This window comes from Aulonocara stuartgranti (assembly GCF_965226115.1).
Source record: "Aulonocara stuartgranti genome assembly, chromosome: 13".
Taxonomy (NCBI): domain Eukaryota; kingdom Metazoa; phylum Chordata; class Actinopteri; order Cichliformes; family Cichlidae; genus Aulonocara; species Aulonocara stuartgranti.
The window spans coordinates 22,398,053-22,414,271 of record NC_138949.1 but is presented as its reverse complement, the minus strand read 5'-3'; the positions used below and the strand labels follow the sequence as shown (position 1 = coordinate 22,414,271).

At 38.4% G+C, this 16,219-nt stretch overlaps 2 protein-coding genes across 3 annotated transcripts; one reads left to right on the top strand and one right to left on the bottom strand.

Moving 5' to 3' along the window:
* The first annotated feature begins 509 nt into the window (after window positions 1-509).
* Window positions 510-10,284, top strand: cog2 (component of oligomeric golgi complex 2). The gene is made up of 18 exons (XM_082557452.1): window positions 510-703; window positions 1,526-1,687; window positions 3,319-3,384; window positions 3,470-3,550; window positions 3,668-3,771; window positions 4,016-4,124; window positions 4,749-4,928; window positions 5,121-5,245; window positions 5,662-5,788; window positions 5,902-6,041; window positions 6,810-6,871; window positions 6,962-7,113; window positions 7,269-7,454; window positions 7,608-7,680; window positions 7,811-7,953; window positions 8,990-9,129; window positions 9,347-9,530; window positions 9,680-10,284. The coding sequence occupies exons 1-18, from the start codon at window positions 647-649 to the stop codon at window positions 9,776-9,778; spliced, it is 2,190 nt and encodes a 729-aa protein (XP_082413578.1). The 5' UTR covers window positions 510-646; the 3' UTR covers window positions 9,779-10,284.
* A 1,462-nt stretch (window positions 10,285-11,746) lies between these two features.
* Window positions 11,747-15,906, bottom strand: agt (angiotensinogen). 2 transcript variants are annotated; one of them, XM_082557464.1, is made up of 7 exons: window positions 15,876-15,906; window positions 14,200-14,654; window positions 13,686-14,052; window positions 13,187-13,311; window positions 12,932-13,080; window positions 12,530-12,686; window positions 11,747-12,441 (listed from the first exon to the last, which is right to left on the bottom strand). In XM_082557464.1, the coding sequence occupies exons 2-7, from the start codon at window positions 14,614-14,616 to the stop codon at window positions 12,265-12,267; spliced, it is 1,392 nt and encodes a 463-aa protein (XP_082413590.1). In that variant the 5' UTR covers window positions 14,617-14,654; window positions 15,876-15,906; the 3' UTR covers window positions 11,747-12,264. The 2 variants fall into 2 exon arrangements, with proteins under 2 accessions (XP_082413590.1, XP_082413591.1); XM_082557465.1 differs by lacking the exon at window positions 15,876-15,906 and having other exon boundaries at window positions 14,200-15,075.
* Between the last annotated feature and the right edge of the window lie 313 nt (window positions 15,907-16,219).

Sequence of the window (16,219 nt, the reverse complement as noted above, 5' to 3'; positions counted from 1 at the left end):
ATAATAATGATGGACGCAGAAAATGACAACGAGGAAAATTAAAATTCAAAATTATTTTATTAGATTATAGATATAATAAAATTACAACTATTATTTATTAATTTATTTTGATATTTAGAAGCATTTTTAGCGAAAACAGACTCATATTTTGGCCATCGCGAATTATTAATTAAACAAGACCTCAATATATGGATTAAAATAGATTTTTCTTTTCATATCTACTGCAAAGAAAAGAGAAACGCTGTTGATGTTGGAAAGGACTGTCACAGTGAATGCGGATTTAGTTTTAATTATTTTTTTTTCTATATACTGCAAATTAACAAAATGGCATTTGGAAATAAAAAATTGAGCACCTAAAAGTTTTGAGCAATTTTATGTGACTACTCTGAAATCCAAAATTATTAGTAACAAACCATTTTATTTATTTAAATATTAAAATATTTAGGTTATATTCAACAGCGACCCCTGCGGTCTCAATGCACTGTGGTCACATTGCATGGGGCCTCTAGGGGGCGCAGGAGTATTATCTTAATCATTGTCTTCTTCGTCGGTGCGCTTGCCATGTTTGCGGAAGCTTGACTGCAGCTAGCTCAAGGCTGGTCGTCATTTCTTTGACTGTAGCTTCAAGTTGTGTTTTCTTATAAAAATGAATCTACCAAAGGGACCGGATTCTCTGTGCTTCGATAAGGATGTTTTTATGAAGGTAAGAGTGTGTAAATGCTGGTTAAAGCGTTACGTTGTCAAACTAGCTAGCATTAGGCTAGCTAAATGTCGATAGTGGACGTTCATTCTGATGCTCCTGTGTCAGTAAAGGTTTACCAGTCAGTAGATATGAATGTTTTTACCGAGCCAGCAGACTAACCTTAAATAACAGGCAACATGCAGGCGTTTCTGCGTGAAACAGTCGACGCCTGAGGATTGCAGTTTGAGCACTTACCTGACACTTTGTTAGGTACACCTGTCCAAGTGCTCGTTAACTCAGAAATGTAAATATGTAATTAGCCAATCACATGGCAGTAATCCAAAGCGTTTGCTCGTGTGGACGAGGTTTAGACTTGGCTTGTTGAAGTTCAAACCGACCATCAAAAGGAGGGATGAGACTGATCAAAGTGGCTTTAAACGTGGCATTTCCCTACACGACCCTCTATACGGTTCAGAGAGAATGGTGTAAAAATAGAGAAAATATGCAGTGAACAGCTGATCTCTGGGTGAAAATTCCTCGTCGATGTCACAGGAGAATGGCTGATAGAGCTGCAAAAGTAACTAAAATAACCAGATGTTACAACCAAACTATGCAGAAGAGCATCTCTGAATGCACCACACACACCGGTGCCTTTCCTGTTCTTGAAATGAGTGGCATTGCAAGAACAGGAAAGGCACCGATCTTTCCGAATCTATGTTCAGTCTATCACCAGTCAATTAAGGCAGTTCTCAAACCAAAAGGAGGGCCAAGATGTACCTATCAAAGTGACCAGAGTTAATGTGTCGTTGAATGCATGCTGCCTTCTTCCCTTTGTGTCTGCAGGATGACTTTGACGTTGACCAGTTTGTGGCTGAGTGTCGGAAACAGGTCCAGCTGGAAGAACTGAGAGAGGACCTGGAGCTCTACTACAAGCTGTTGAAAACAGCCATGGTGGAGCTCATCAACAAGGACTATGCAGACTTTGTTAACCTCTCTACCAACCTGGTCAGTTGTTATTCATGTTATCTAATGGCAGTAACTGTAATTTTAAATGTGTAAAGTTTAGAAACTGTAGCCAACAGGAGGATGTCCCTTGGTGTAATTTAAAATTTAACATAATTGTAAACTGCCTTGATGAAATGTAGCTAATAAATCAGTCATTATTATTGGTAGGTATTGTTTTATTTATGTAAATAAACAGAATGTATGTCTTGTCAGTTATTAGATCTACTCAATGATTTAATTTGTAAATTAAGTGATGGGAAAAATGGCCAAATCTGTAGAACTAATCAAGCAAACCTTTGCTGGTTCAACTTCGAAAATGTGAGCACTTCATACTTTTCTGTTTCAATAAGGAGAGGCCGTTGGGAACAATGATTTAGTAAGAAAGAGAATTGAATTGGCGTTTAGACTCTAGCCCATCATAGCAGAACAAAATCCTAGCAGTTTACAGGACCCTAACTAGAGGAGAAGATGAAGATGGAGGCTTGGATTGGGCTGTAAGTGATCAGTGTGAGATGGCAATGGGGAGAAGGCGGCTGCCTGAAAGGCAGAAAGATAGAAGAGCAGTGAGGTTTAAAGCACATTGAATGGGGACTGATTGGTGTGGAGATAGCAGGCAAGAAAATGATTGGATTAAAGTAATGATGGCTGTACTGAGTTTGACAGCGTATCAGCCTGAACACCCAAGAAAGCAGGCAGATGAGTGATTACGGATCTTACTTATTGAACTTGCATTCAAGTTTTTAACTTTTCATGCTTACTAGACTTCAAAACTTTGAGATGAAACTGTAAAACAAATCTTTCTTGGTGTATCTTTTAATGATTATTTTTAACTGGAAAATGTCAAACTGTATCCATCCTTTGAATTTCTGTGGTGCAGAACTTATCCAGAAAGATGAATACTCATTTGTAGTATGTTCATAAATTATTACACTTGTGGTTTAAAAATGCCAAAAGGTATTCAAGCCACCATTGATCAGTCACAGTCCACACAGCGTTATCGTCACAGGCTAAGTGCGCAAAAGTCTGCTGCGTCACAAAGTTGGCAAATTTTGGCAGAGCCAAACATGGGGTTTTCCACTTATAGTTGAGAGGTTTACCAGATAAGGCCAGTGCACTGTTTATTTGCAGTTTTTGCACCCAAATAATTGTTACTGTTCAGTAAAAAATAATTGTTACTGTTCAGTAAAAAATAATTGTTACTGTTCAGTAAGAATTATTATTTGGATAGTTTTGGGAGATCTTTGCAGAGTTTAAGATTATAATAATAAACATTACAAATATTGGTTGTTCTTGATTGCATTTGGCCATTTTTGAGTGCAGCTGGGGCTCTTGTGTCCTTCGCTGGCTTTTCCCATGCTGAATCACAAATTTGTTTTGGACAAAGTTTGACTATAAATTGTCAGCTTGTGGCAAGAAATCATAACAGGAATTTCCATCTTTTCCACTTTTTTTTTTTTTTTTTTTTTCCAGAGCAATGTATTCCGCAAAATATCTGTGACTTACTGTTATTAACAGTTATGAATCTAGTATTTGGTCTGTTAATATGCTTCTGAGCAGTTAAACAAATCCTACAGTTTTAATATTCTTAAATAAAGCCTGGGCCTAATCTGACATCTGCTCCTTCATCTTAGGTTGGGATGGACAAAGCACTCAATCAGCTTTCTGTGCCATTAGGACAGTTACGTGAGGAGGTTATGGTACGTTCTTCTCTGAATAAATATACTTCCGACTGTAATTACTTCCTGCCACTGAGTACTTTTCTCTGGTTGCTATTTGTTGCAGAGTCTGCGGTCCTGTGTTAGTGAGGTGATACAGGCGATAGATAACCAGCTGTTGAAGCACGAGGACCTGCAGAAAAAAAAGGTTTGGCTCCTCTTTTTACGGTCAGACTTTATGCTTTGACCAAACTGTATTTTGTGTTAATTTTATGTTAAGCCCATAGCAAGCTCAGTTCTCCCTTTCATTGTCACCATCAATCAGGTGTGTGTGATGAGGCTGATTCAGGTTGTACGATCAGTGGAGAAGATTGAGAAAATCCTTCACTCACAGAGTTCCAAGGAATCCAGCTCTCTGGAGATCAGCAGGTAGAGAGCTGACATGCTAATCTAGTCAATCTGTGTATTACTTGGTAGATTGTTAAATTATATCTGAAATGATTAAGAAAAATTCAAACCAGATCCCAGGCATCACATCAGGAGTTATGTTTTGTTGAGCTTGGTCTTTGCAGGGACATAATGCTATCTTGCGAGTCAGACCATTTTCCATAGATCCTCTTTTTTTATTATTATTTTTTTTATTGTGAGGGTTTTTATTTTTCTTTATTCACAGCCCCTTGTTAGCAGGACAGATCCTAGAAAGGATTGCAACAGAGTTCAACCAGCTGCAGTTCCACGCTGTACAGAGCAAAGGCATGCCCCTGCTGGACAAAGTCAGACCTGTAAGTATTAATGAACCAATCACTTAGGGTGTTTGCGGACCTATAATTCATTTACTCTGGTCTGAATCAGTTGATGAGTTTGTAAACATGTAGCTTTATTCTGTGGTTTGGATATGTTCCCACAGAGAAAAATCAAAGTGAACTCCCAAATGTGTCACTACAACTCATGTGAAAAAGTTCAGTCTGCTCATTGGCCAGATGTGTCTGGGGTGGGAGCATAAAAGTAAAGACAGGAAGAAAGTGTTGTGTGAGAAAATGGAAAATTTACATTCATTTCACAGCTAGTTGCTAGCTCGTGCAGAGGTTTGCACATCTATAGTAACTTTCCACATCAAGAATACAAAGCATGCGTGGCTATCTGTTCATTCTTTAGCTCAAACTTGTAGCACACACCTAGTAGTTGGTCTGGATCGGGGTTAGATCACATTTACCCCCAAAACAAACTGCACTGGGGTTTGTTTGGAACATACTGAGACTAACTCTTTTCAAAGGGTCTCAGTGTTTTTTTTTTTTTTTGTTTTTTTTTGGGGGGGGGGGGGGGTTGTTATGTCTGCACCTGAGTATGACTACTGTGTTCACACCTGCACAAAACGAACCGCACCAAGTGGGAATGTCTTCTGCCAGCGTATTGCAGGGATCACGTCTATGCTGCAGCAGTCTCTGGAGGGTCTGCTGATTGAGGGCTTGCAGACATCGAATGTGGACATGGTACGTCACTGCTTGAGGACTTACGCCACCGTAGACAAGACTCGAGATGCTGAGGCCCTGGTAGGACAGGTGCTCGTCAAACCATATATGGACCAGGTAAATATGACACACATACCTCAGCTTTTTGCGTAAATATGTTTTAGATATTATCTAACATGAATGGGAGCATTATTAGTTTATAATAAATATGGCAGAGAAAATTCTGACTTTTTAAAAAGACAGATTTCGATGAAATACTGAAAAAGAGATACAAAATTAATTTAATCCCCTGTCATGTTCTTTCTTTAGGTGATAGTTGAAGAAGTGGTAAAGTCCAGTCCAAGTGGTCTTCAGATGATGTACTCTAGACTTTTGGAGTTTGTTCCACACCACTGTAGACTGCTCAGAGAGGTGACTGGAGGAGCCATATCCAGGTATTAATGTTACGGGCGTATTCATCCAAAGCACATTCAGTGTCACTGCATTTAATATATGAACCAGGTTATGTGATTATCTTTACACCATTTTGGTAGCTATTTTTTTTAGTTAAGTGATGTCATTTCTTGGCCATATGCTTGGGGACAAATAAAAGGACATTTTGGGATAAATTTAAAGTTTAAGATTTGTGTCAAATAGGATATTTTTGTCCTAATTCTGAAAATTTGGGAGAACAATTTTGAAAAGCCAAAAAACAATATATTCTAATAGTTTCACTGAGTAGTGGCTTTCAATTTTTGTACAAAACTGATAATTTCTACTAGTATTACGAACACAAAGTAAGTCAGTGGCTATAATAGTGACTACTGAATAAAGTTTCAAAGCATATTTTAAATGTACCCTTTATTCTCAGTGACAGAGCTGACATAGTGCCAGGTTATGATTTCCTGGTGAACTCTGTTTGGCCAGAGATGGTCAAAGGCATAGAGGAAAGGTTGGCCTACATCTTTAACCCTGGAAACCCCGACATATTCTACGAGGTAAAGCTGCAGTGACACAATTAGACTGTGTATGCATGTGTATGGTCACATAATGCAAGGTTTGATTGTATAATTTTTTCTTGCGTTTCCTTTTCGTTTTATCATCTTTTTAGCGTTACAGTGTAACTATGGAGTTTGTGCAGAGGTTTGAACGACAGTGTAGCTCACAGGCCAGTGTGAAGAGACTGAGAATACACCCTTCATATACAAGCTTCCAGAACAAATGGAACCTGCCTGTCTACTTTCAGTTACGGTGAGTATTACCATAATACACTCAAACACTCTGTGTCTATTTTCCAGAAGAAGTTTGTCATTTTTATAAACATAAAGGGCCTTAACTGTTCAGTCATGTTCACAGTGTTACTTTAAGTATGTTTGTATATTGTATGTTTGTTACCCATAAGCTGAAAATCCAAAAACTTTTTAGGGAATTGGTTGAAGTAACATTTTTTTTTAATGTAGAATAAAAATCATACACAACTTTTAGTTATACATTTTTCTAACAATATTGATATTATATAAATAAAGATGTGTACAGCATGTACTTTTGAAAAAAAAATTGAGTCTTTCTTCAAGAACTTAAGAGAAATGTTTGGATTAAAATGGCAACCTGTCAGCAATTTTGGGGGATAATACAAGTTGGCAAATGGTCAGGAAGTTACTAAACATAGTCCATAAACATGCTGCTGGACCTTGGCTGAAAGGTGATTGATCTCTGTGGAAAAATAGAGAAGTTGTTTTTCAACCTCTTCCCACCCCCACAGACTCGCACACTGTAAAGCATACAACACAAATACACACACACATTCATCATTGCACGTCAAGAGAAAGATTAGGGTTCATGTCTTTATTTCACAACCACCACGGTTAACCTTTTCTGGAAAGTTGAAAGTTTCCATTACACGTGTTGTTGTTTCACGCTATGAGCACGTACACATCAGAGCTGATGCAAGAAAGAAGCTGATAACAGATTGATTGTCTTCTTCCTTCCCTCTCTGTGTTGCTAATTTTGTTTTTCCAGATACAAGGAAATTGCAGGACGTCTAGAGAATGCTATTAGTGATGGATTGGTGGCAGCACCAGGTGGATTTATTGTATTTTTTTAAATTGTATTTGAATTTTATCTGTTCCTTATACAGTACTTAGAGTAACTATGTATCTGCTTACGTTCAGCTGGCAGTGCATACCACCTGCAGGTATCTGAGGTGGTGTGGTCCTGCTTAGTGAGATGTTGGTCAGACAATGTCTATCTGTCACCTCTGGCACATCGCTTCTGGAAGCTTACGCTGCAGCTGTACTCAAGATATGCCAAGTTTCTTGATGAGGTAAACTTAAAATATATGAATGATTATTTATTTATGTGATTATTTATTTATTGATTATTTTATTTATTTATGAGATTTAAAAAAAATGCCAAAGAAGCCAAATTAAAAGCCAGTTGTTATAACCTGTTTCTCATCTTGATTGTTGTCTTGTGCAGGTGCTGACTAAGTCTCCGCCCTCTGAGGTGACTAAGGAGCCAACCAGGCCTCTGCCGAGCTCAGCTTCTTCTACATCTAGCAGAACATCACTGGAGGAAGGCGGCAGTGAGAGTGGGAGTCCTGCCTCCCTGTCCACCAAACAGCTGGTTTACATTGCAGCAGACATCCAAAAACTGCAGGAGCAGGTGCTCACAAACAAACTAATTACATTTTTATCTGTGTAGTTCCAACTTGTTTACATTTAATATATTACTGTTTAGCCTGATTTGCAGTTTCTTAAAGGATTTTCCTCTTTAGTTTCCTTTTTTTCATCTCACAATTGGCTTGTCTTTCTTTAGATCCCAGAGTTGTCAGAGATGGTCAGAAAGCGGTTTGAAGCCATTGGATTCAAAAACTTTTCTCTTGTGGAAGGTGACTTACAGTTTAGGTTCACTTCTTATGCAGTATTTCCTATCATTTCTTAAATCTCAGGTTTTTCCACTTCCTGATGTTAGCTCAAGTTGACTGTATGTGCATTAACGAGTGCTCTCCTCTATGTCAGATGCTCTAGCAGACTCCAAGGCTTCCCTGTCAAGCAGCATTCCCTCTCTGAACACTAGGATGACCCAGCATCTGACCGAACGCAGCTGTCGATTCCTGAAGAGTGCCTCAGAGGTTCCACGACTCTACCGCAGAACTAATAAAGTAAGAGAAGTTGCAATTATGTATACAAATGTCTTTATCCAATGTTTTCATAAGGTGCACTCTCACATATCATATCTTAGATGCCGTTGCGTTCAAATGGTTGTTTATGCAGGAAACACCATATGTAAAATTCAAAATCTTATCTTGGAAATGCACAACATATTCAACTCAAAATTAAGCTGAATTAACAACCATGGGTAGATTTTCTGTTTGATATTCAAATCCCAGAAGGCTTTTATTGAAATGAATAACGCTTCAGTATGGGGCTGATTTGATTTATTGATTGTGTGTAAAGTCGTGTAGTCACTGAGCATAAAGTTTCATTATGATTTTGTTGTAAATTGCAGTTTCATCAAAAAAAAAAAGCAAGAGAAATTTACTGGACTTTTAAATGCTTTGACTTTATTTTTCTATTGAACATGTGTGTTCTTGCATTCATTCACCAACTTGCATGGTAATTTGCTGCAAGCCCTTTCAGCACATCACTGCAGTGCTGCTGGACTTTGCATAACTACATACATCTGAAATAGTCTGTTATTCTGATTAATCAGTCATTTCTGTGGCAATGTTGGCAGACTCCTTTATTATTAGTGATTGATAATTGTAGAGTGAATATCAGAACAATATCTGCCAAGTCTTTATAATCAATGTGATCCAAATCATTGCAAAATGAGTTCCACTTTGTAAACTCGGTCAATATATAAGGCAAAACAATGCTAATCTGAGTTGGTTAAAATATATTAAAAAGAAACTCATTAAATATCTCTAATTAAAGGTTTTTAGACATGTTGCACCTGTGACTGGTTGTTTTTTTGTCTGATATTTGATCCACTATACTTGTAACTATGTACCAACTTACACTGCAATACTCGCACAACAAAGCAAGTGGTTCACAATAAGAGGCCAAGAAAAATAATTCAGTTTATATTAATTTATTTTTTACATTTGGTCAAAACAGTATTAAAATGCTTAATATAAAGCTTGTATATTGATTTATAGTATATAATATCATACTTTGTACCTCCTCTCCATGTAGGATATACCGGTGCGTGCATCAGCGTACATGGATAATGCCTTACGCCCGTTACATCAGTTACTGACTGATTCGACAGGGCTGGTCACCCCTCACACAGCACAAGAGTGGCTGCGAGTTTCACTGTCTGAGTGCACACAGAAGTAAGCATTACACATATCCACCACTAAACCCTGATACAATAATAGATTTGATGACTTAGAAATATGGCCTGTGATGATGTTACAATAATGTTTCTTTATTGCAACAGGGAGAATATTTCTTTCTAAAAGCTGGATTGTTTACATTTTATAAAGATTTTTCCAGCCTCAGCCAGCGAATTAAATTTGTTTCTGCTTTCCCATCTCGTGTTGTGTTCAGGTACTATGAGACCATCTCAGAGGTGCTGAGCTCAGTCAGAAAGATGGAAGAGAGTTTGAAACGCTTGAAACAAGCCAGGAAGGGTGCAGCCGCGACTACAACAGCAGGAGCAAATGGTGGACTAACAGATGATGGCAAGATTCGTCTTCAGCTGGCACTAGATGTGGAATACTTGGGGGAACAGGTGGGTGCTATTCCATGAGTGCACAACCACATGTAGTCCAAGTATGAAGACACATATATGAACATGTGACAAGCAGTGCACATTTATCAGTCAACAAAAATATGTTTTTAGAAACTCATGTCATAACTTTATACTGTTGTGTGCCTCAGATTCAGAAGATGGGTCTTCAGCCAACTGACATCTCTATGTTCTCCACTCTGATGGATCTTGTGAAGGAAGCCAGAGAGCTTGCTGAACAAAACCAATAAAACAGACTCTGCAATGACTGAAACACTGATATGCAGCACTTCACATCTTCACATTTCCTTGAGACTTGTGGAGGATAAAACTTGTCCGAGTCATAGGCTGGTAAGAGGTGGAAAATAATGGGAAGAATTAACGCTACTGTAATCATTTTCAAACATTTGTACCAAATCACTTAGTTCAATGTAAACTTTGGAACTAGGCTGTAAATTGTTGGCTGACACAGCATAGAAACTACTGCTGGAGCATCAGCAGTTCTGGTGTAGGCAAAATGGAGAAAAGGGACTGGATGGTACTATGATTATGTAATTTTATGTAACTACTGTATTGTACTTTCACTGGGCCAGAAAGTTGCATAGCAAGAGGCTCAAAATAAGTTACAAAGGGAGTACATTGATCATTATTTGGTGATGGATTAATCTAAGAGAAGTCTGTTAATTTGTCACGTGTGCAAAACAGTTGTATAATATAATATGTTTAACATGAAGGTAATGAAGAACTTTGTACAGAATGTTATACTGTGTGTGGTTTTATTACAAAGACACATTAGCAAGTTATACTTAATGGCCACTTTATTAGGTAAACCTGTTCAACTGCTCATTCATGCAAATATCTAATCAGCCAATCAAAATGCAGTTAACCTGCTGAGGTTCAAACCAAGCATGCGAATGAGAACAAAAGTGATTTCAAAAACTGCTGATCTATTGGGATTTTCCCCACATAGCCATTTTGAGAGTTTATAGAAAAAAATGTTCCAAAAAAGAGGAAGTATCCAGTGAGTGGCAGGTCTCTGGGTGAAAATGATCCCAGAGATCAGAGGAGAATGCCCAGACAGGAAGGCAAGAGTAATTCAAATAGTCATTCGTTGCAACCAAGATGAGCAGAAGAGCATCTCTGAATGCACAACATGTTCAATCTTGAAGGAGGTGACCACCTGAAGTCTCACTTCCGTGAGCTAAGAACAGAAAACTGATGCTAAAATTCACATAGGCTCACAAAACTGGACAATGATATACTGGAAAAGCATTCTCTGGTCTAATGAGTCTCATTTTCTGCTGAAAAAAATCACATTTGCAAAATGAAATAGAAAATGGTTTCATGAACATGAAAACACTAAACTCAAATGGCCTCCACAGTCACCAGATCTCAATCGCTCAGTCTTAACAGAGCACCTTTGAATGGTGGAATGGGATGTTCAGAAATTCCGAGACAAATCTGCACCAGTATGGACAATGGAAACATTCCTCAGAGTAATATTTCCATGGTCCATTTTGACACAATAGCACCTTGTTGAATCTATGCCATGAAGAAATTAGGCAGTTCTGAAAGCTAAAAGGGGGTCCAACCACATACTAGCTTGGTGTAACTAATGTAGTGTCCGGTGAGTGTATACGAGTCATTGTTTTCACCGCATGCATGCTTATACTCAGTGCTACCAATAACGCTGCAGGACCATGAACCTTTAATAAACCGCAACATTATTACATGCACAGGAAAGCTAAACGGGAGAATAACATTTGTTTTTGTGAATGCTGAAGCAAGTTATTCAAACCCTATAAATCACAGCCAGCCTTCAGTAATGCTGACATGCATGTGCATTATTTTCACTCATTAACTAACGTATATAATTATGTGTAAAAGGTGATAAATAATTGCTAGTACAGTAACCTTATTTTAAGCCATGCCTTATAACATCTTAGTTACAAATTTGCTGAGATCTACATTAAAATTATTTTTGGGATTATTTTCAGTAGATTTTCTCACTCTGTAACTGCTTTTCTATTAAATCCACAACCTGTTCATTACTTTTAGTTACATGGTATGGTGATGGTACGAGAGGCTTATTCCTAATACTATAATCGTTTTACGCACAGAATGTATGAGAATAAATATGATAGTCTGGACTTTCCTTACCTGTTTAAATGACTTCCCACAAGTCTCACAGATTAAGTAGGTCAATTGAAATGCTGATTAAAAACCAGTGAACTTTGTTTGCATTTGGAAACAGATGCTTTATTTCAGCAAAACCAAATCATAACAAAACAAAAATAGACTCTTAGTTACAATATACAACATGCTAGCCGTGCATCACAGACAGTCGTGGTTACTGTACTTCCTGTACTCTGCTGAAAAATACTGTACAGAACTCTGCTATAATAAATTTTACAAAAAAAACTAATTAGGATTTTCACATTATGCTTGAAAACAACTTAAAGTAACATGTTTTCATAAATACTGCAAATCAGAGCCATCAGTAACACTGTTAGATCCTTATTCCGTGTGAGTACACTTAATTCCTCATGCACTGTATGTGAGAATTATTTCAGAAGGAAAACAAATCTATGATTTTTAAACACAATGTCTGCAGCATGAGAGATTTCCTGCAGAAATGAAAGCTGTAGATGATAAAGTACGTTGTAAAGAAATAGTCCTGGTATGTGGGAAATTTTTCATGTCAGGGGGGTTTGTTCACTTAAAGCACTATATATCATTAGACCAGAGGATTTATGATCTTGCCCAGCATAAGGATGGAGTTAGAATTTCCTTCTACAACAGAAAAAAAGAAAGGCCTGTTAATGGACAGCTTCAGAGGGACACCCTCTTCCTGTGTCTGGTCCTGAGGTTCTGCTCCTTCCTCTGACATCTCAAACAGCACTTTGTTGATGGCCTAAGAGGAGACATGAAGGTCTATTAATGTCTCATAAATATACAGAGAGTGATTTTTATATTATGACAAGCTGACTACTCAGGCTGACCTTATCTATGGTGAAGGGTTTGGTGTTGCTGAGTTGGCCGAAATCTGCCTCGGAGCCGAACAGTTTGGCATCGATTTCAGGATCCACGGTAGTCAGCAGGTCACGCAAATCAGTCACAGAGGACATAGAGAACTTGGGGAGTGACAGCTCCAGGAGACTGGAAGAGGGAGACAGAGTTTATAATGAGTGTGTTTTTTGTTTTGTTGTTGTTTTTGTTTTTTGTTTTTTAAATTTTAACAGTATTGGACCTGAACCTAAAAATCCATAGCTTTTTTTTTTCTCCTATTTTGATCTTTTGAGTTAAAAACAGCATATAGGCACTACGTTTCTGTTCAAAAAAACAACAACCGTTCAAGGTCAAAGTTTATTCTAAGTCTAGTACTAGTAAAGTTCAATAATCACCCTTCCTGAAGGTTTTGGTGCCAGTCAGAAATTATGTCTGTGCGCAGCTTTGACTCCACATCACCGAGTTTAACCCCCTCATGAGGCAAGACCAACAACATGTAGGAGCGTTTGCTCAGAGACAGCTTCACAATGGTGCATTGCCGCGCCTTCAAAATAAAAGAACAAAAATATTAGAGTCAGGTCGCTATGACTTTAACAAGCTAAATCCACCAACTTGTTATTAATCTTTGTTTCTTAAATACAAAGATTTACCTTATCGTTGAAGTAGTGATACTGACCCGTGTGGGTCATCAGTGGAGCCATTACTGTAGTTGTTTGATCCACATGAAACTCCTTCAAGGTCGTTTCCTCTGGTTGGAAAGCTTTCTTCCAGTTTCCTAAAGAGACGAAACCAAACACAGATTCGAATTTTCTATATACGATAAAGACATTTTTAATGTGAGAGATTTAAGCAAAAGTCTGAGGAAAGGAAATGCTCCATGATGAAAAGGCTGAGACTGTGGCCCATCGATATCTCTATGGTACAATCAGCATTGTTATTTGTGAAGTTTGGCATCTGGATCAATGCACATAAAGCTGGTAATTAGAGTCACGATTAATAGAACTGCAAAAAGTTATATATTTATAGATTAGTGCCATACATAATGTACCAGGGTTGACAAGCTGGTGTAGGCTGCAGAAAGCTAGTTTGAACTTTTAATTGTGAATTCTAATCTACGTACTTTGTATAATCAACTTAACAGAGACAGACCTTGGAAGTTGAAGGAGGTGATGAACAGAAGGTTACTGGTGGCATTCAGATCTTTGAAGATGTCCTTCACCTTCCTATCTGACGTCATCTCCACAAAGCTGTTGACCAGCTGCTCTGCTTCCTGAGGTTTGGAGAAGTCCACACCTCGGATAAACGACGTGTCTGACAAGTCCTGTGTGCCTTGAATAAAGTCCTCGGACAGCTGAGCATCCTGATGAGTGAAGGCCCAAACCTGGGTAGTGATTTCATCTCTGGGTCCATCGTCCACTAGAGAATTAATGCCCTGCAGGGTCTTAAGAACTTTGTGTCCATCTATTAAGGACACGCAGTCCTTTCCATCAGTATCCCTACTCAGGCCTAGTAGAAGCTGGATAGAAAGAAATGAATTGAGGTTGTTTACTTCTTTGTAGAGTGAAAGTACAAGACATAATCAAATAATCAGATGGATGGTCAGACAGATAGCCTAGGCTCAGCAGGTTCTACTTCAACAGTGACAACAAAAGTAAATAAATACCTGGAATGAACCGGCTGTCTTCTTGGAGGCTCCCAGGTAGAAGGTGACCAGGGATCCAAAGGTGTTGACTGGAGATAAGAGCGTGTTAGTGCTGTGCTGCTTGCTGCTGAGAGCCTGGTACATCCTCAAGCCTAGAGCATTTAATAGCGCTGCCAAAACTGCTGTCCTCTCTGTGATGTTTTGCCTCTGTACATCAACTTTTGATGGATCCCTGTGGTCTGGTGTCAAGACTTCATTGTCAAGGGGAGCCACAGGAAGTGTCTCCAGAGGCTTAACCGTGGGGGCCTGCAGGGACTCACAGCTGACATTCTCGGCAGCAAAAAGATAGAAGGGGTGAACGTAGACTCGGTTGGCTTGGCTTCCTGAGAGGCAGCAGTATAGTAGGAGGACCAGAAGAGGTGACCAGAGTCTCTGCATTTTACCTTTGGTTGGAAGTTACCCTAAAATAGTTGTCTCTGTTGGTGGGGGAGACACATATTTAGTTAGTTCAACCTCAATCACCTCAAGTATAACTGACCATTTTCTGTATCAGCCTGGTTAGGAGAGCGCTGAGTTTGACGTCTTCTGGGAATGTTACGTGACTTTTTCAACAGCTTTCATCACAAATCAGGCTCAATCTGGTTTTCAGCTTGTATATGATTGGCTGGCAGGAACACTGGATGTCAGAGATTGATTGAATTCTTTGTGCGCTTTCTCTCCTGCTGGTCAGTGAGTGAGAGCAGACATTACCCTCGGCAACAGAGGTCGCGTAGATAATGAAGACGTGTGTGTGTGTGTGTGTGTGTGTGTGTGTGTGTGTGTGTGTGTGTGTGTGTGTGTGTGTGTGTATTTGCATATGTTCACTGACCCAAATAAGATGGGAAACTTTGTATCCTATAAAAATTTATCTTGCAACGACAGGTACAAACTTAGTGTGCTTAAAATAAATAAAACAACTTATTTATATGTTGTTACTAACTTATTTGTGTGTTTACATAACAAGTCTATTAAAAAAACCATATAAAAAAACCCAAAACACATAGAATGAAAGAATCAATAGAAGTACAAAACAAACTTTCACAGCTGTATAAATGCATAATTTATTTTATAGGTCCAATTTTACTGGACAGCTTTCAAGTCAAGTGACAATTTTCATTAATTCTTTCAAGGATTAGTCTAAAAAGCTGTGAAGCAGAGTGACTTTGGTAAGTGCTCTCTTATGCAAAAATAGGACTTTATCCTTTGACTTGAACATGCATAAGTGTGGACTGATGAACTCTTAGAAGCGGTAAGTAAACACTAGATTTTCATCATAGGACATGTAACACAGGACATGGCCTTGGTCCCTGATCAATAAAACCAGTGCATTCGATGTTCCTATACACAACTAACCTATTGTGTACCTGCTTACCTTATTACAGACGTGGTGAAAATATGGGCTACTTCACGACTTATGTTATGAGGTTCAGATATGTGAATAGTTTTCTTGAAAATCTATTTTTCATAAAATCTCTTTCTGTATATAGAAATTTTCAGAAACAAATTTCAATTTAATTTCAATTTCAAACATTCTTGCTTTTCAACACATTTAGTTTTTAATTCAGCAAAGCACTCTGGAAAAAAAAAATCTTTAACCGTTCAAACTACCACACAATCAAAAAGCAATTACTGAAATAAAGAAAAAAAAATTCTCTTACCAGATGGGTCTGCCGTTGTCGCTGGTGAATGAGGTGCTAAGTGAGGTCCTGACTCCTCTGCACTCTTACTTTAACCCACCCGGCCAGCTGTGTGCTCCCACTCTAGTTACTGATTAACCAAAGTACCATTGAGTCAGTCAGGGGCTCTCCTGTCATGACTCATATCCTGCTTTGTACAGACAGCGCTTGAGATATAGATAAATAGGTTTGAGAGTAGGTTTGGGAGACCACCCAGTGCCCTTTTATATAATGACTTTAGGAGAATGGTGCAAGAAAATCCTGAATGGGGTGAAAAGGAGAGCTCAACTTCTATAAAGAATTGGGAAAAGGAGGGATAAACAGTC

Coding starts and splice junctions, on each gene's coding strand:
- cog2 (XM_082557452.1), top strand. CDS start 647: ATGAATCTACCAAAGGGACCGGATTCTCTGTGCTTCGATAAGGATGTT. Junction 1,688..3,318: donor TTAACCTCTCTACCAACCTG/GTCAGTTGTTAT, acceptor CCTTCATCTTAG/GTTGGGATGGACAAAGCACT. Junction 3,385..3,469: donor AGTTACGTGAGGAGGTTATG/GTACGTTCTTCT, acceptor TATTTGTTGCAG/AGTCTGCGGTCCTGTGTTAG.
- agt (XM_082557464.1), bottom strand. CDS start 14,616: ATGCAGAGACTCTGGTCACCTCTTCTGGTCCTCCTACTATACTGCTGC. Junction 14,053..14,199: donor AGACAGCCGGTTCATTCCAG/GTATTTATTTAC, acceptor CTTTCTATCCAG/CTTCTACTAGGCCTGAGTAG. Junction 12,442..12,529: donor AACCCTTCACCATAGATAAG/GTCAGCCTGAGT, acceptor GTCTCCTCTTAG/GCCATCAACAAAGTGCTGTT.